Below are 20,511 nucleotides of genomic sequence, written 5' to 3'. Positions count from 1 at the left end.
CCTGTGAAGCCTAAGGACCCTGGTTCGAGGCTCGGTTCCCCAGGTCCCACGTTAGCCAGATGCACAAGGGGGTGCACACGTCTGGAGTTCGTTTGCAGAGGCTGGAAGCCCTGGCGCACCCATTCTCTCTCTCCCCCTCTATCTGTCTTTCTCTCTGTGTCTGTTGCTCTCAAATAAATAAATAAAAAATTTAAAAAAATATTTTAAGAACACGGAGAGAAAGTGAATTTTCATGCCTTTGGAACTTTTGTCCCAAATGATTTTAGAATAACTAGAGGTATGCCAATAAATTTAAAAGTAAATATTGTATAGTTTTGATCATAGAGAAATATCTAAATTGAAAAAGAATGATACATGCTCCAGGAGAAAGAGAATGGCATTGGCTACAAGGTCACCACAGTCCAAATATGTAACACTGGACCTTGTGTCTCATTGAGCACATTCTAGAAAATTCTGAACCAAGCCCATGTTTCTTTTCTTTGTTTTAGCTGGAATTTGAACTAGCTGATGAAATTCACTTCTAAATGGTGCTCATGTTTGGAACATATCACTATAAGCTTTTATCTGATAGTAATTTTTTAGTAGTGTCATATCTTCTCTAAATTTGCTTGTGCCAAACCTTTTGTAATATGGTGCATCACTTTACCACATAAGCGATTAACATTTTAGAATCTTGATTTTTAGTGAGTGATCCTTTTGTATAAATGTCATTTTGGGAAATACTAAGATGTTACTCATCAATACTTTTCTTGAAAGCTAACTGATGATTGGCTGTAATTGACAGCCTAATAAAGAAATGAGATGCTTGCATAAGTAACTCGAAGGAATGGGAACAGAATAGAGCTTGAAGTAAAAGGCTTTTCTCTTTCGGAGATAGTGTTTGTGTAGGGAGCATTACCATTGAGAAGGTTCTTGTTGGTGTTACCATAGATATGGTCATATTCTCAATAACAAAGGCTATTAAAAATAGTCATAAAAAGATAAAACCTGATCTTTGGGCAAAAGAAAAAGATATCTAAAGTATGCACTATGTCAGTTACCTATTATCATGGAAATGACTCTAGAAAATGGTTGTATTTTCTCCCATCAATTGGTGCCTATGAGATTGAAAGCCATACGTGCTTATCTGACTGGTGATAGAATGCTTGTTTCTTCTTAGCTTATGATAGACAGTGTAGGCATAGAGTAGTGTTCTCTTAACACTGTTTTTGTTTTTTGAGGTAGGGTTTCACTCTAGCTCAGGCTGACCTGGAATTCACTATGTGTTCTCAGGGTGCCCTTGAACTCATGGCGATCCTCCCACTTCTGTCTCCTGAGTGCTGGGATTAAAGGTGTTCTCCACCACACTTGGCTCAGTCTTAACAACTTCTTTTAGAAAACAGTATTTTGGGCTGGAGAGATGACTTAGTGTTGTCAAGGTGCTTACCTGTGAAGCCTAAAAGGACCCGGGTTCTAGTCCCTAGTACCCATGTAAGCCAGGTGCATAAGGTGGCACATGTGTCTGGAGTTTGTGTGCAGTGGCTGGAGGTCCTGGTGTACCATTTCTCTCTCTCGCAAAATAAGTAAGTAAATAAAGTAAAATACTAAAAATAAAACAGGAGCCAGGCGTGTTGGCGCACACCTTTAATCCCTGCACTCAGGAGGCAGAGGTAGGAGGATTGCCATGAATTCAAGGCCACCCTGAAACTACATAGTGAATTCCAGGTCAGCTTGGGCTACAGCAAACCCTCTCGAAAAACCAAAAAAAGGAAAACAGTATTTCTTTTTGAAGTCATACTGATTTCACCAAAAATATGAAAATAAACTAATTTGTTTGCAAATGAGATTAGTTTTATTAGATCTAGCTTGACTATGTGAATAACTGCCCCTTTGAAAGCGGCTTAGTAATTTCAAATTTAGAAACTTCTTAAGTTAGAGAGCCATATACAAATGGAGTTTAGATTTCTCCTGTAGTGTCTACTGAGTGCCTATGGCCAAAGCCAGTATTTTCAGTCATATCCTGTTTTAAGAGAATAGATTATTATACACTTATGCAAATAATCATATTGCCAGTTTATAGTCATATTGCCATAAATAGTTTTTATATTTTAGAAGAGTCAAAAGGTGTGTAGGGGCACAAAATGTTGTACCACACTGTTGTTAGCTAGCTTGAAGCAGTGTCCTTAAATCTGGAAAACAAAAGCATTTATGTGAAGAACCAACTATGTTTCAAATCATAAAAGCAATTGACTCTTAGTCATTTACTCACATAATTCTTAACTTCAACAGTTTCATTTAAATTTCATTAGTTAGCTGGGCGTGGTGGTGCATGCCTTTGATCCCAGCACTCAGGAGGCACAGTTTGAGACCACATAGTGAATTCCAGGTCAGCCTGGGCCAGTGTGAGACCCTACCTCGAAAAACAAAACAAAACAAAATTTCATTAGTCAATTTCTCCCCCCCCCCCCCTTGAGGTAGGGTCTCAATAGCCCTGGCTGACCTGGAATTCACAGTGTAGTCTCAGGGTGGCCTCCAATTCATGGTGATCCTCCTACATCTGCCTGCCAAGTGCTGGGATTAAAGGCATGTGCTACCACATCCAGCCCCATTAGTCAGTTTCTTTTTCTTCCTTTTAAAAAAGTTTTTTTGTTTACTTTTATTTATTTATTTGAGAGTGACAGACAGAGAAAGAGGCAGAGAGTGAGAGAGAGAGAATGGGCTCACCAGGGCCTCCAGCCACTGCAAACAAACTCCAGCTGCATGTACCCGCTTGTGCATATAGCTTATGTGGGTCCTGGGGAATTAAGCCTCGAACCGGGTTCCTTAGGCTTCACGGGCAAGTGCTTAACCTCTAAGCCATCTCTCCAGCTCTCTTTCTTTCTTTCTTTCTTTCTTTCTTTCTTTTTTTTTTTTTTGAGAGCAGTAGACAGACAGAGAAAGAAGCAGAGAGAGAGAATGGGCGCGCCGGGGCCTCCAGCCATTGCACACGAACTCCAAATGTATGTGCCACCTTGTGCATCTGGCTTATGTAGGTCCTGGGGAATCGAGCCTCGAACTGAGGTCCTTAGGCTTCACAAGCAAGCGCTTCAATTGCTAAGCCATCTCTCCCGCCCCCATTAGTCAATTTCTTTAGTGAAGCTTTAGAAATGTTTTTCATCCACAGATCTTAGAATCAGAAATTTATATTCAGTAGTCAGGCTGGGCGTGGTAGTGCATGCCTTTAATCCCAGCACTCAAGGAAGTAGAGGTAGGAGAACCATTGTGAGTTCCAAGACCAGCCTGAGACTACATAGTGAATTCCAGGTCAGCCTGGGCTAGAGTGATACCCTTCCTAAAAAAACCAACCCTCCCCAAAAAAGGTCATTTATCCAGCACCATTGGTTAAAAAGCCTGCCTTTTCCCATTTACCCTTGAGCACCATTGTCAAGAATCAGATGAATATAACTCTGCACTCTTATATGGGTTTTCTATTGTATTCAGTTAGTCTGTGTCTTTTTGTGCTATTACCATACTGGCTTTTCTTGATTATGATTGCTTTTTTTAAAATTTCTGGTCTTATGTTTGTTTGTTTAATGTTTTAGGACTTTCTTGTATTTGTGGGAAGAATGCTATTGGAATTTATTTTTGTTGTTTGTTGTTTTTGAGGTAGGGTTTCACTCTAGCCCAGGCTGACCTGGAATTCACTTTGTAATCTTAGGGTGGCCTGGAATTCAAGGTGATCCTCCTACCTCTCTCTGCCTCCCAAGTGCCAGTATTAAAGGTGTGTGCCACCATGCCTGGCTTTGTTAGTTTATTTTTGTATGCTGCTGCTTTACTGAAAGAGTTTATCAAATTTACGAATCTAATCATGGAATCTTCAGGGTCTCTTACATAAATGTATATACCATCTGCAAACAGGGATCATTTGACTTCTTTCCTATTTGTATTTCTTTTATTTCTTTCTTTATAAATATTTTTATTCATTTATTTATTTGATAGAGACAGACAGGAAGAGTGAGTATAGGCCCATTGGGGCCTTCTACCACTGTGAGTGAACTCCAGATACATGCACCACTTTGTGCATCTGGCTTTTATGTGGATACTGGGGAATCAAATCCCAGCCCAGCCATCAGGCTTTGCATGCACCTTTAACCCGTGAGCCATCTCTCCAGCCTGTATCCTTTTTCTTTCTTTCTTTTTTTTTTTTTTTTTTAAGGTAGGGTCTCTCTCTAGTCCCAGGCTTGCCTCAAACTCACAGCAATCCTCCTAAGTCAGTCTGGGCTGGGATAAAATGCTGAGAATAAAGGTGTGTGACACCACTTTATTAGGCTTCTTCAACATTTTTATCCCCCCACCCCAGGAAGTCTGTACAAAAGGCAGGGATCTCAGCATTTTTATCATATTGTCAAATGCTTTTTTATTTTTTTGCGTCTATTGAAATGCTTATGTGATTTCTGTCCCAAAGTCTTGTGCTCTATTGATGCGCAGATGGTGTATTGTCCTTGCATCCCTCATACAAAATAAACCGAGGGCTGGAGAGATGACTTAGCGGTTAAGGCACTTGCCTACAAAGCCAAAGGACCCAGGTTCAACTCCCCAGGATCCATTTAAGCCAGATGCACAAGGGTGCGCACACATCTGGAGTTTGCAGTAGCTGAAGGCCCTGGCATGCCCATTCATATTCTATCTCTCTCTCTCTCTCTCCCCCTGCCTATTTCTGTATCTTTCTCAAATAAATAAATATAAATAAAATATTTTTTAAAATACCTTAGTATGACATTTGGGCTTTTCAAATGTGCTGTAACCCTATTCTTGATGTAAAATTGTGTTATTTATTTATTCATTCATTCATTTTTTTGAATTTTTGGGAATTGAACTCAGAACCTCACTCATACTAAGCAAGTTCTCTAACACCAAGCTACATCCCCAGACGTTGGCTTTTTGAGACATGTTTTATGCAACCCAATCTAAGCCTTGAACTTGCAATCCTCCTGTCTATGCTCTCTGAATGTTGAGAATTACAGATGTGTGATACTCTGCCCAGCAAGTCATGTTATTTGTAATGCAAAATGCTTTATACTATTGTCATTACCTCCCTCACTTTGTAGTTTAGAGTATTGAAGCGCAAAGAAATTAAGAATTTGAAAGAAATTAAGAATTTGCCAAATGGGAAAGTGTGGGGGTGGGGAGGGAGGGAATTACCATGGGATATATTTTATAATCATGGAAAATGTTAATAAAAATTTAAAAAAAAAAAAGAATTTGCCAAAGCTGGGCATGGTGGTGCATTCCTTTAATCTCAGCATTTGGAGGCTGTGAGTGAGGTGAGGCCAGCCTGAGACTATATTGTTGCTTTCAACCTATGCTACAATTTATATGAAGAGGTGAGAAGACCTAGAGAGAGGTCTTGAGGAACTTGAGTATTATTCACATAATTTTGAACTTGCTTGATAGTTCTTGGGAAGACAGTGAAAGTGAGGTGGTTGGAATTGTGCTATAGAAATATTAATTTCTTGTGTCAGCAAGGGACTCTAAAAAGCAAGATTCCTGTTAATATGCTATCCTTGTGTTTCTGTCCAGAGATTGAAATAATTAGTTTGAGGCCAGGAAATTTGTTATCTTTTTGATGGTTGGCCATATTTGGAACGGCTTCTGTAAGATGTTTCCTTTATTTACTATGTTAATTTGACTTCCAGTGAGCAGTTCTTTTATGTATCTGTCCAAATAGCCACACTTAAACATTCTTTACTACCATTTGAGATTAAATAAAGTTCATATGGCAAACATGTATGATCTGTACTAAACTGGTATTAACTGAGAAAACATTCAGATGCATGTATGTTGTATAAATCATTTTAATAGAATAATTCAAATGCTTCATGTCTGTGACCTCAGTCTTCCCTCCTCTGCCCTATAGGAGTGCTTGGTTCTAAAAGGTTTTCTAGCCACTGTACTGGGTTGAGACCAGTTTATTTTAGGAATTTTTATTAGTTATATATCTAAGTTGATGTAAGAATTACAAAAGTCCTGGAATCATTGAAATCTGTCTTATCAATTTGTGAGGCTAATACAGTTCTCAAAACACTTAGAAACTCATTTTCTAAATAGCCCTAACCTTCATTTCTCATATATAAGTGTGCTTTATTTCTACATAGAACTCATTGGTTGACCATTTAACAGTTATACCATTTTTAAAAACAATTAATTTATTTGAGAGAGAAAGGGAGATAAATAGGCATGTAGAAAGAGAGAGAGAGAATGGGTGCGCCAGGGCCTCCAGCCACTGCAAACAAACTCCAGATGTGTGCGCCCCTTGTGCATCTCATATACGTGGGTCCTGGGGAATGGAACCTGGGTCTTTTGGCTTTGTAGGCAAGTGCCCTAACTGCTATGCCATCTTTTCAGCATATATTTATTTATTTATATCTTTTTTTATTTTTTGGAGGTAGGGTCTTACTCTAGTTCAGGGTGACCTGGAATTCAATATAGTCTCAGGGTGGCCTCGAACTCACATCAGTCCTCCTGCCTCTTCCTCCTGAGTGCTGGAATTAAAGGCATGTACCACCATGCCCAGCTGGTGCTGTACTTTTTTTTTTTTTTTTTTTTTTTTTTTAGTTTTTTAAACAATTTATTTATATATTGGCTTCTACATGCTCTTACATTTATGTAAAATATTTATACATATTCTTTATAGTTTTTATATATATTAAATGGCTATATCATAAACACTGTTCTATGGGATTTTATAAAAGAAGAATCAAGTGGGGAAAATTACTTATAAAACATTACCAAAATCCCATTCTGAACCAGCATTTCTCATGTTCATTTGCTTCTCTCATCTACTTATTTTTGGTGTCATTTATTTATGCTGGCCCAGACTCCCATTCTCTGTAACATAATCATTCGGTCAGAAACATGAAAGCAGTGGGTCAGGTCGTAAGGCAACTATTGAAGGTGTGCTACTGTCTGCAAGAGGAAAGGCAGCAAGAGTGGTCAGACTTGAAGCCACTGGCAACCCTGTTGTGTTCGGTGCAGGGTTGGGGCTCTCTGTCTGCAGGTCAGGCAGTCACGATACTTTTATTTTTTATCAGAGAAGAGAAGAGGGAGAGAGAAACAGAAAGGATTGGTGTACCAGGGCCTCCAGCCACTCTGTGGTTAACTCTAGACACGTGCGCCACCTTGTGTGCATGTGCGACTGTGCATACTAGCATCACTTTTTGCACTTGTTTCACCTTATATCTGGCCTACATGGGACCTGAAGAGTCAACATGAGTCCTTAGGCTTTACAGGCAAGCTCCTTAACTGTTAAGCCATCTCTCTAGCCAGCATTTACACCATTTTTAATACAAATGTAGCTGGGCATGGTGGCACACACCTTTAATCCCAGCAATCGGGAAGCAGAGGTAAGAAGATCGCTGAGTTGGAGGCCATCCTGAGACTACATAGTAAATTCCAGGTCAGCCTGAGCTGAAGTGAGACCCTGCCTTGGGGGGTGGGGGGAGGCATGTAGACTGTAACATTGGCCAAGGAAAGGCACTCAACGTGACTAGAGAGCCTGCTATCCCCTTGCATAGGTATTTATAACCTTATGGTGGTGGGTTGTCTTCCAGCTCAGATGAACCAGATGGACAGCTAGTTGTTTAGGCCTAGGGCCTATCTCAGGAAGAGGCTAGCCCTTGCACCAAGTTCCAGGGACTGAATTTGACCAACCACAATATTTAAATCTTATGAAAGACCTCCCTCCCAGGAGGGGTCCTGGATGTTTGTGGGAAAACAGGTCTAGGGAACTAGGTGTTGCAGAAATCGCCTGACCAAGAGCAGCTTTTTGAGAAAAAAGTATTTATTTTGGCTTGTAGACTCAAGGGGGAAGTTCCATGATGGCAGGGGAAAACAATGGCAACAGTAGACTGTGCTAAACACTGGCAAGGGGAAACTGGCGATAATACCCATAATCCTGCCCCCAACAATACACTGCCTCCAGGAGGCATTGATTCCCAAATTTCCATCAGCTGGGAACTTAGCATTCAGAACACCTAAGTTTATGGGGGACATCTGAGTCAAACCATTTCTATTTCTAGCAAGTGCAAACTTTCCTACCTTTTTTACCCAGGGATCTAGTCACCCTAACTGTACCCCCCCTCCCAGTAGGGTCTTACTCTGTTGCCCAGGCTGACCTGTAATTCACTATGTAGTCTCAGGGTGGCCTCGAATTTATGGCGATCCACCTAGTTCTGCCTCTCTAAGTGCTGGGATTAAAGGTGTGCACCACCATGGCCAGCTGAGTTTTTATTACTGATATTTACTATCCCAATTTTTACAGTAAACTAGAAATTATATGTGTTTTTTGCATAACATAGCTTAAGTTAGCTTTATGTTTCTTTTTCTTACTTATCTCATGTATAATATATATATAATTATGTTTACATAGAGAGGTCATTATTAAGTGTTTTAGTTTACTTTTTTTTTTTTTTTTTGGTTTTTCAAGGTAGGGTCTCACTCTAGGTCAGGCTGACCTGGAATTCACTATGTAGTCTCAAGGTGGCCTCGAACTCATGGTGATCCTCCTACCTCTGCCTCCCGTGTGCTGGGATTAAAGGCGTCTGCCACCATGCCCAGTAGTTTCTTCTTTATTGTTGTTATGGGGCATTTGAATTCCAAACTCTGAGTTCGTGTTTGTATTTAACCAGAGAATTGGGCAAACCAAACTGAAAAGGATAATTATTAAATTGGCACATTTATTGAAGGAAGAACAGAATCAAGGGAAGGAAAGTGAATATACCCATGTGACTGAGAGTCCATGTGGTGGGCCTGGAAGAAACATGATAAGAGAAACAGAAAAGTACAGAGAGCTCCTGCCATGTGGAGGACAGGAACGGGTAGAGAGGGTTAAGGGGAGGTTTACCAGAACCTGGAGGTTCAGGAATTATGAATGGGCAGCCAAGAGAACTTGCCCTCCCCTAATAAACATATTTATAGCCTTATGGTGTTAGGCCCTGTCTTCCAGCTCAAGAAGAGGCCAGCCATGGCTCCAAGTTCTAGAGTCTAAGCTTGACCAACCATAATACAGGGATTAGATTGGAATTCTAGAAAAGGAGACTTCCCTCACAGGAGGGTCTTAGGTTATTTGTGGAAAAACAGATCCAGGGAACTCTTTTAGGCAAGAGATAAAATCATCCTTTGACCTCCAGCAAAATGGAGATTACAAGGGCACATTATTTACAGGACATTCCTACCTTTACTTTCTGGGCCCAGTCATGCTAACTACCTAACAAAGCTCCCTGTGACATGCTCCTTGTGACATGCTAAAATGATCCTTTTCGGGCTGGAGAGATGGCTTAGTGGTTAAGCACTTGCCTGTGAAGCCTAAGGATCCTGGTTCGAGGCTCGGTTCCCCAGGTCCCACGTTAGCCAGTTGCACAAGGGGGCGCACGCGTCTGGAGTTTGTTTGCAGAGGCTGGAGGCCCTGGCGCGCCCATTCTCTCTCTCCCTCTATCTGTCTTTCTCTCTGTGTCTGTCGCTCTCAAATAAATAAATAAATAATTTTTTTTTAATTTTTTTAAAAAATAATCCTTTTCATTTGTGAATTCTTTTTCCTTCTTTCTTATCTGTGGAACAAATTGCTAAAAGAAATCTTAAGGTGCTGAGAAGGCTTAATGGTAAAATGCTTGCTGCACATGAGAACCTGAGTTAGTATCCCCAGCATCTGTGTTGTGGTACATCTGTAATCCCAGACCTGAGGAAGCAAAGACAAGGAAATCCTGGGGCTTACTGGCTAACTAGTCTGTTCAAATAGATGTGCCCTTAGCCTCCATTAACTGGGACCATAGGCATGTGCCACTGTACTAGCTACTGTCGCGAGCACTCTCAAAGATGATTGGTTGAGAGGATTCCGCCGGCGAAGGCCAATGATACTCAGACACTGGTATACTTGCAAAGGAGTTGACTGGGATGAAAGTCACGCACAAAATAATATATAACCAAGGTATATTCATCGCTACATTACTAACACAAGAATATTTTTAAGGAGTCTAACATGTATACAACCTGACAATGTGAGGTTTGAGTTGCGACGTTTTACAACCTGACCAACGCGAGGTTCGAGCTGCGACGTTTTACTTTCGGTTTGCTGCGCTTCAAGCCGAGTCTTGGTCTGCTGGCGTAAACTAGTGCTCTGGCTTACGGATGATCATTCGAACAGAGTGTCGGGCTGATGAATTCGGATCGGTGATGTGTCTCGCGGGGGTCTCAGTCAGGACTGCTTAGTAACCTTTCAGTCAGTCATAGTGTCGGGGAGACTGAGACAATGGTTGCTGAGCAGCTGGGGTTTTTATACCTTCCAATACTTATCTAATAGTTTCACACACACATCTGCTAATCTCTACTACGTCACTGCACACAGTCTTAGTTTTGCTTACAAGCTTTGACTTTGCATTTTTTACTCTTACAACAAACTTGTTTATCCTAAACTGGCCCTGGACCATATGCTGGTCCTTACATGCTCATCACAGCTACTCCATGTGGTAGCTCACACCTTTAATCCCAACACTTTGGAGGTTGAGTTGAGGTAGGAGGATCACTTTGAGTTTGAGGCCAGCCTGGGTTGAAGTGAGGCCCTGCCTAAGAAAAAAAAACTATATCAATCAATCATTCAGTAAATAAAGTACTTGGCATTGCATATGGCATATAAGCAGAAGTTACTATTGGTATTATGATTGCCAATATGAAGCTTTCTGCTTCATACAAAACATCTCTTTTTCTCTAAGTACTGTGAAGTGTTATAGAGGTTGTAGCCTCTGCCCTAATGCAGTCAAAATCCTCTTCCTCAACCTTTAAAAAGCAGCAAAAGCTCTTAGTTAAGTTTATGGTAGCCAGCAAGCAAGCAACCACCCTTCTTTCCACCCCTCCTCTCCTGGCTAACTTTCAGGCACCAGACTATATGTAGAGACTAGGAGGATAACTGAGATAATGTCCTTGCCCTTAAGGATCTGTTGACATAGAGACTGGGTTGTAGGTGGGTCACTATGTAGAGGTGACAAAACCCTGGCAGCTCCTGAGGATCCTTAGTAGAGTAGCAGGATTTGGAGGTAATGGAGGAATCTTACAAAATCTATGAATCCCAAGTTTTGGGTTCTGTCCTACCTTTAACAAAGAATTGATAAAGATGGACTCAAGGAAAAATTAAGAATTACTGAGTTTATTAGAGAGAAATCACAAATTGTAGCTTTCAAAGACAGGTTAAAGCTGCTGGCACATGGGAAGTAGAATCTAGGAGCTTGTGCTGGGAAACTTGGGACGAACCAACCCATACACAGTAGATTGAAAAACTAGAGGAAAATCATGCATGTAATCACAGAGAGAAGTTACCCTAAGCTATACAGCAGAGACAAGTGGAAACGCCATCCAAACCAAGAAACAGTTTTATGCTGTTCCCCCTAGGCTGGGTAAGGGGGAAGCCCAACTCATGTGTATCCTTGTGGCCTGACTAAAGAGAGCTATGGGCAGGCCAAGCAGAGAAGCAGAGAGGACCAGGGCAGAATTGTAGAGTTTGGGACAGGAAGAAGACACAATTGGTTGGTGAATATAGAAGGCTGATCCCTGGGTTGTCTGTCTAGATAGCATGCTAGGCTGGGCAGCAGGGGGTGCTATAGATTACACAAGTTCCATTTCTGCCAGGTTCCATTTTTATTTATTTATTTATTGTTTTTTGAAGTAGGGTCTCTCTCTAGTTCAGGCTGTCCTGGAATTCACTATGGAGTCTCAGGGTGACCTTGAAATAACAGCAATCCTCCTACTCAACTTCCTGAGTACTGAGATTAAAGGTGTGTGCCACCATGCCAGGTTTATTTTAATATTTTTTACTTGTAAGCAGAGGGAGAGAATAGAAGTGCCAGGGCCTCTTGCCACTATAAACGAACTCCAGATGCGTGTGCCACTTTGTGCATCTGGCTTTGTATGGATACCGAATAATAGGACCTGGGCAATAGGACCTGGGCCATGTATGTTTGCAAGCAAGCACCTTTAACCTCTTGAGTTATCTCTTCAGACCCTCTGACGAATTTAAAGTAATAGAAAAAATAGAGGACAATATTTCTATATTGGGATAGTAATGACTCCACAGCCATAAAGGAAAACATTAATCGTGACAGCTTTTACCATGAGAAGCTAAGACAAACATTGCTGTTAAAATCACAGAACACTAACAATATATCTAGCATATGATGGACTCTTCTTGCAAATCAGTTAAGAAAGATGAATGTTCCAAAAGATGTGAAGCTGGGTGTGGTGGCATATGCCTTTTTGCACATGGGAAGCAGAGGTGGGAGGATCAACCAGAGTTTGAGGCCACCCTGAGGCTACATAGTGAATTCCAAGTCAGCCTGGGCTAGAGTGAGTCCCTTCCTTGAAAAACCAAAAAGATAAAAAACAAAAAAACATTTTTTGAACAGGGAGTTTTTAAAAACAAGAAATGTAAACGGTTGCTAGCTATAAAAACATGTCCAGAGGCTGGATGTGGTGGCTCACATCTGTAATCCCAGTGTTGGAGAGACAGGATGATCACTGCAGGTTCCAGGCCTACCTAGTCCATGTTCTAAGCTAGCCAGGACTATAGAGTAAGATTCTGTCTTCCCAACCCCATGCCCACCCCCTAAAAGTATGCCCAATAATAGATAATTGCAGATTCTAACAAGAGTAGGATCTTTTCTTGTTAATGCAGATACAAACTGAGAAAAGCAAAAGTCAGTAATATTTACTATGGCAAAAATGTGTGGAGATGCTGGTGATAACACTCTTGGTACAAGATAAGGTTGATTTAACTTTTTTAAAAACATTATATATTTATTTTATTGAGGGAGAGAGAATTGGCACGCCAGGGTCTCCAGCCACTGCAATCGAACTCCAGTTACCATGTGCCACCTAGCGCGTGCATCTGGCTTACATGGGATCTGAGGAGTCAAACGTGCATCTTTAGGCTTCGCAGGCAAGCACCTTAACCTCTAAACCCTCTCTCCAGTCCTTGATTGAACTTTTCTGTGTAGCAGATTACTGGTTAATCAAAACTTAAAATGTGGTTTCCCATGATCCAGTACCCCCACAACTAATTATCTCTTGGGGAGTACACTACTAGAGCATTGTTTATAATGCTGAAGATAGGAAACAACGGTGTGCCTTAATATTTTTAATATTTTATTTATTCTTATTTATTTGAGAATGGGCATACACAAACTCCAGACGCATGTGCCACCTTGTGCATCTGGTTTATGTGGGCACTGGGAAATTGAACCTGAGTTCTTAGGGTTTGCAGGCAAGTGCTTTAACTGCTAAATCATCCCTTCAACCCTGCATTAATTTTTTTAAGCATACATACCAAGCTGACATTGCTGAGGAATGACAAGGAGAAGGAATCCAAGTTTATATACTTTTGTAACATTTGGGTTTATTTAACCACCATATAACAGTTTTGTATGTTAAAAATTAAGCCGGGGCTGGAGGGATGGCTTAGCGGTTAAGACGTTTGCTTGCAAAGCCAAAGGACCCTGGTTCGATTCTCCAGGACCCACGTAAGCCAGATGCACGAGGGGGCAAACGCATCTGGAGTTCATTTGCAGCGGCTGCAGGCCTTGGCACATCTGTTCTCTCTCTGTGTCTCTTTCTCTCAAATAAATAAATAAAATAAAATCTTAAAAAAAAAAATTAAGCCAGGCATGGTTGGTGCATGCCTTTAATCCCAGCACTCGGAAAGCAGAGGTTGGAGGATCACCATGAGTTCAAAGTCACCCTGAGACTACATAGTGAATTCCAGGTCAGCTTGAGCTAGAGTGAGACCCAACCTCGAAAAAACAGAATATACAAGCAAATAAATAAAAGAAGTTAGAAAGGTGCTAAAGGAAAAACAGAAACTCCTGAACTGTATGGGTTAGATGAGGAAGAAGTCAGAGGCAGACAAATCAATCAAAATAACTTTTTGGGTGGGGGGAGGGCACTATAGAGATGGCTTAGTGGTTAAAATGCTTGCCTGTGAAGCCTAAGGATGCATGTTCAAATCTCCAGGTCCCACATAGCCAGATGCAGTGACACAAATGTGCAATGTCGCACATGTGCACAAGGAGGCACATGCATTTGGAGTTCATTCACAGTGGCTGAAAGGCTCTGGCATGTCCATCTCTCTCTCAGTCTCAGAAAAGAAAACTTTAAATTTATTTTTTTAATTTTTAAAATTTTTTTTATTTTTAGCCAAGCATGATGGCACATGTCTTTAATCCCAGCACTCGGGGGGCAGAGGTAGGAGGATCACCAAGTGTTTGAGGCCACCCTAAGACTACATAGTGAATTCCAGGTCAGCCTGAGCTACAGTGAGCCCCTACCTCCGGGGGGGGGGAAATTGTTTTGTTCAGAAGTGAAACATGTTTATTGTCTGAATTCAAATTGTAACAATCTAAATGAATAGAATAGATTTGAGATTAAATTTGTAATACGTGGGTGTAAAAGATATGGAAAGGTGATTCTGAAATTTGTAAGTGATATATATATGAGGGATTATACTGTAAAAACGGGGAAAAGGAAAAGATCCTTCGGCATCAGAGATAATAGCATCTTACCTTAGATCCTTGCTAAGTATTGAACAGTAAATTCTTTCACCTTGTTGACTGATCTTTAGCAGGAGCTTTTTGAGTAAGGTGGGTCTTCAGTGGATTAACTTTACTGTTTGTTGGAAAATGTAAACAGGAATTTCTAAGTGTAATTTTTAAACTGTTTGTGTTTTTATGTTTTCAGAGTGCTCATTTGGCCATGATAGATACCCTAATGATGGCTTATACTGTAGAGATGGTCAGCGTAGAAAAAGTTATTGCGTGTGCTCAACAGTATTCAGCATTTTTTCAAGCTACAGATCTGCCCTATGATATTGAAGATGCTGTCATGTACTGGATGAATAAGGTAGGATTACATGTGATTGAAAATGGCTCTAATAACCTGAAATATTCAGTTATACTTTGCTATACTATTACTTTTTAAGTCAAAGTGTAAGCTAAAGTTAAGCAATTTACATGAATTTTTTTGGAGGGGGTTTTTCAGGTAGGGTCTCGCTCTAGCCCAGGCTGATCTGGAATTCATGCTGTAGTCTCAAGGTAGCCTTGACCTAGTTAGTAATTGTCCTACCTCTGCCTCCCAAGTGCTGGGATTAAAGGGGTTCGCCACCATGCCCGGCTACTTGAAACTTCTGGTTTAAAAATTGTTAACACCGGGCTGGAGGGATGGCTTAGTGGTTAAAGCGTTTGCCTGCTAAGCCAAAGGACCTAGGTTTGGTTCCCCAGGACCCACGTAAGATCTTAATCTCAGATGCACAAGGGGATACACACAAGGGGTCTGGAGTTCATTTGCAGTGGCTGGAGGCCCTGGCATACTCATTCTTTCTCTCTCTCTTTCTCTGTCAAATAAATGAAAATATATTATAAAAATTGTTAACAACCCATTGTGGTGGTTCACACCTGTTAATTTCAGCACTGGGCGGGTAGAGTAGAGGAATGCCTACAAGTTCGAGGTTAGCCTGCCTGGGCACATAATGAGTTCTGGGCCAGCCTGGGCTATAGTGAGATCCTCTATCAACACACTATTAAAAATGATGAAAACAAATTATTATATATTCAACATTATCTAGACTTGTCCTTGTATGGTTAGTAGTAATGATTACTTATGATTAATCTAGTTTATACTAGGTTATTACATAATTCAGAACACTCAAAATAGGGAATTTTACACAGTGAGTATTCAGTGATTATTTTGTTTTAAACATTTTATTTATATTTTGTTTTTCTGAGGCAGGGTTTCATTCTAGCCCAGGCTAACCTGGAATTTACTCTGTAGTCTCAGGCTGGCCGTGAACTCACAGCAATCCTCCTACTTCTGCATCCTGAGTGCTGGGATTAAAGTCATGCACTACCACACCCAGCTTGTTTTAAGCTTTTTTTTTTTTGTGACATAAACCCCTCCTCTTACTTTCTCTTTACCCCTTCCTGTAGCCCCCTCCTGCTGAATCCTTCTTTCCGTTAGTCTCTCTTCATCTTTGATGTCTTTTTTTAGTATATGTTTTTATTTATTTATATGCAACGAGAGAGAAACAGGAGAGAGAGAGATAGCATGAGCATACCAGGGGCTCCAGCCACTGCAAACTAACTCCAGATTCATGCGCCACCTTGTGCCTCTGGCTTTATGTGGGTACTGGGGAATGGATGCCTGGTTTGTAGGCTTTTCAGGCAAGTGCCTTAACTGCTGAGCCATCTCTCCAACCCATGATGTCTTCTGTCCCCCTGTAGCAGACAGCTTCAGGTTCGCTGAGATGAACTTTCAGACTAGGCACAGTTATGGAGGAAGGGATTTATTGAAGCTTACAGATCCAGGGGAAGTTCCATAATGGCAGAAGAAACAGGCCTGCCTTCACAGACCCAGGCAGACAGAGAGAAGTACAAGACTAAAGGTCAAAAAGTTTTAGGGTGGCCTTGAACTCAAGGCAATCTTCCTACCTCTGCCTCCCAAGTGCTGGGATTAAAGGAGTGTGCCACCACACCTTGCAAAAGGGCTTTTAAAAAATGTGCGTGTATACACACACACACACACACACACACACACACACATATTATTTATTTGTTGAGAGAGAAATAGGGAGAGGGACAGAAAAAGAGAGAAAATGAGCTTGCAAGGGCCATCAGCCAAGGCAAACAGACAGACACATGGGCCACCTTGTGCATCTGGCTTACATGGGTCCTGGAGAATCGAACCTGGGCCCTTTGTATTTGCAGGCAAGCACTTTAACCACTAAGTAATCTCTCCAACTTGATAGGGTTTATTTTTAAGGCTTACAATTTTGAGACAATACTCCATGTTGGCAGGGGAAAGCATGGCATGAGCAGAGGCTGGACATCACCTCTGCCACAGCAGGTAGAAAACAGCATAAGGAGAGTGAGCCAATCTCTGGCAAGAGGAATCTGCCTATAACACCCCTAAGCCTGCCACTAACAGCACACCTCCTCCAACAAGGCTCTGCTTACCAGTTGCTACTAGCTGGGGAGAAAGCACACAACACATGTGTTTATGGAGGACTTATGTTTCAAACTACTACATTCCCAAAGCAGGTATATCACTATTGCACCAGTGGGCACATCTCACCTGGCTGGCCGATTGTGTAGCTCACAGGATCCACTGTTAGTTAAGGCTGTTTGACTTTTCTCCCCTGGCAGGGGAAGCAGGGGTAGGAGTATGACTGTGAGTCCAAGGCCAGCTTGGGACTACAGAGTTAGTTCCACGTCATCCTGGGCTAAAGTGAGACTGCTATCTCAAAATAAGTAAATGAAAAAACTCGGCTGTTTTTTTCCCCCCAATTTATTAGAGTTGGTGAGGGGTTAGAACGGGTTCGTCAGGGCTTCTAGCCACTGCAAATGAACTCCAGATACATGTGCCACCATGTGCATCTGGCTTATGTGGCACCTGGAGAATACAACCTGGATCCTTAGGCTTCACAGGCATGCACCTTAACCACTAAGCCATCTCTCCAGCCCAAAACTCAGCTTTTTTTTTTTTTTTTTAATTTTTATTAGCATTTTCCATGATTATAAAAAAATATCCCATGGTAATTCCCTGCCTCCCCCCTCACACTTTCCCCTTTGAGATTCCATTCTTCATCATATTACCTCCCCATCTCAATCATTGTACTTACATATATACAGTATCAACCTATTAAGTACCCTCCTCCCTTCCTTTCTCTTCTCTTTGTCTCCTTTTTAACTTACTGACCTCTGCTACTAAGTATTTTCATTCTCACGCAAACTCAGCTTTTAATAGAGTATGTACTTACCATGTAAGACTTCGCCTGCCTGGATTCAATCCCCAGCACCAAAAAACAAACAACAAAAACCACAGCTTCAACATAATGATGACTTCTGAAACCATTTACCTAATTTCTTATACTGTTCCTTATCTTTCGACTGCCTGCCTCCACTTCTCCCCCCCCTCTCTCTGACACACACGCACAATTTTGCTGTGTAGCACAAGCTCACACCACACTAGTACATTTCTTTTTTTTTTTTTTTAATAGATTGTTGCTGGATGTGGTGGCGCGTGCCTTTAATCCGACTGCTCAGAAGGCTGAGGTAGGAGGATTGCCATGAGTCTGTGGCCACCCTGAGACTATAGAGTGAATTCTAGGTCAGCCTGGACTAGAGTGAAACCCTACCTTGAAAACTTTAAAAAAAAAAAAAAAAATTAGATTTTTGTAAGTCTAGCCCAGGCTGACCTGGAATTCACTATGCACTCTCAGGCTGGTCTCAAATTCATTACAGTCCCCCTACCTTCAGAGTGCTGAGATTAAAGGCATGTGCTACCATGCTCGGCTAGCCTGCATTTCTTGATAGGTTCCAGGTGATGCTTATATTACTGGTCTTTGAACCACCTTGATACTTCCTCACTCACCTGCCTCATCTCATTTCCTATCCAATCACTCTAGCTACAAACTTGTTACCATGTTTCCTCATCCAACTAGACTTCCCTATCCATTTAGAATTTCTTCAAACATCAGAAACTCATTTGTTAGCCTTCTCTGCTTTTTCTCCTATCACCATTCCTGCCAGAAATTGTTCCTTAGTTGTTCACTGAAGTTTCCATGTTGGGCCAGAGAGATAATTTAGTGGTGCTTGATTGTAAAGCCTAACAACTGGGGTTTGATTCCCTAGGACCCATGTAAAGTCGGGTGCACAAAGTGGCACATGCATCTGGAGTTCATTTGCAGTGGCAGGAAGCCCTGGCATGCCCATACACTCTCTCCTCCCCTCCCTTCCCCTCTCCTCTCCTCTCTCAAATACATTAAAAAAAAATTCCATGGGCTGAGGAGATGGCTTAGCAGTTAAGGCATTTGCCTGCAAAGCCAAAGGACCCAGGTTCAATTCCTCAGGACCTACATTAGCCAGATGTACAAGGGTGCGCATTCATCTGGAGTTCATTTGCAGTGGCTGGAGGCTCTGGCAAGCCCATTCTCTTTCTCTCTCTCCCCCTGCCTCTCTCTCTCTAATAAATAAATTAAAATTTTTCCAGGGCTGGAGAGATGGCTTAGCAGTTATGGTGTTTGCCTGCAAAGCCTAAGAACCCCAGTTCAATTCCCCAGTACCCACATAAGCTGATGTACAAGGGGTGCATGTGTCTGGAGTTTGTTTGCAGTGGCTAAAGGCCCTGGCGCACCCATTCTCTCTATCTGCCCCTCTCTCCCTCCTTCTCTCTCTCTCTCTCTCAAGTAAATAAATAAAATGTATATTTTTAAAATGTCCATGCTGACAAACCCAGTGTACATGTCTCCATCCTTATTTTAAACTTAACTTTTTTTTAACATTTTCTCTTTTGGGGGGGGTTGCTACTGTTGTTTTCTTTTCTTGTTTTTCGAGGTAGAGTCTCACTCTAGTCCAGGCTGAATTGGAATTCACTCTGTATTCTCAGGATGGCCTCAAACTCACAAACTACGGCAGTCCTCCTACCTCTGCCTCCCGAGTGCTAGGATTAAAGGTTTGCATCACCGCACTCAGCTCAGTCTTTTCTTTTAAAGTACAAAATACAAGTGTTGTGCCTTGAATGAAAATGTCTCATATAGGCTTGTGTGTTTAAAGTGTGTTTACACTTGCTTCCCAGTTAATGTTGCTATTTGGGAGGGTTATGGAACCTTTGGGAGCCTCACTCTAGGGACTGTTACTGGGGATTGGCATTGAGGCTTTGTAGCCCACCAACTTCCTATTCATTTTGTTTTCTGCCCACCTGCCTATGTGACTTCCTGCTTTGGCTACCATGCCTTTCCAGCCATGAAATTTCTCCTCAAAACCATAAACCAGAAATAATCCCTCCCCTTCCTTAAGTTGCTTCTGATCAGGTGTTCACAAGGGGAAAATAGCTGACAGAACAAGCTATCCCTCTGAAGCTTCAGTGGAAAACTCAAGGTATTTATTAAGCCCTCCTCTCCTTAGTAGATTTGAACAATAAACTTTCTCCCCTGCAGAATTTACCATGATCTTCAAAATATCACCTGATCAGCCATTCTAGGCTTATGGCCACTGTTCCTCTTTCTCATCTCTCTCACTTCATTCCAGCTGTGTAGCTTAGGACCATTGAATGGGATGTTTCCTGCACATGAGCCGCTCAGGCCGCTTGTCTTCCAACTTTCTGCCTGCCCTGTGCTTCTGTGTCATCACCTCTCAGCCTGGACAGCACTTTTCCTCACAACCCTATCTGAAGTAGGCACCTGTCAACCCTTCTTTTCTACTCTTAACACATTTCTTTCTTTTTTTTTTTTAATTTTTTTTTTTTGTTTATGTTTATTTATTTGAGAGCAACAGACAGAGAAGAGAAAGAGAGACAATGGGCGCATCAGGGCCTCCAGCCACTGCAAAATGAACTCCAGATGCGCCACCTTGTGCATCTGGTTTATGTGGGTCCTGGGGAATTGAGCCTTGAACTGGGGTCCTTAGGCTTCACAGGCAAGTACTTAACTGCTAAGCCATCTCTCTAGCCCTTAACTCATTTCTTGCA

The 20,511-nt window shown here is 41.6% G+C and overlaps 1 protein-coding gene across 5 annotated transcripts in view; it reads left to right on the top strand.

Moving 5' to 3' along the window:
- Positions 1-20,511, top strand: part of Camsap2 (calmodulin regulated spectrin associated protein family member 2) — a 128,800-nt gene that overhangs the window by 45,072 nt on the left and 63,217 nt on the right. For all 5 annotated transcript variants that reach the window (XM_045144418.1, XM_045144406.1, XM_004659540.2 and 2 more), the window contains exon 3: positions 14,731-14,892. In XM_045144418.1, the coding sequence (XP_045000353.1) occupies positions 14,731-14,892 (162 nt within the window). The remainder of the gene's footprint in view (positions 1-14,730; positions 14,893-20,511) is intronic.

Source organism: Jaculus jaculus, chromosome 1 (genome assembly GCF_020740685.1).
Source record: "Jaculus jaculus isolate mJacJac1 chromosome 1, mJacJac1.mat.Y.cur, whole genome shotgun sequence".
Classification (NCBI taxonomy): domain Eukaryota; kingdom Metazoa; phylum Chordata; class Mammalia; order Rodentia; family Dipodidae; genus Jaculus; species Jaculus jaculus.
The sequence above is the reverse complement of the archived record's forward strand: the minus strand, read 5'-3'. Positions and strand labels throughout refer to the sequence as shown.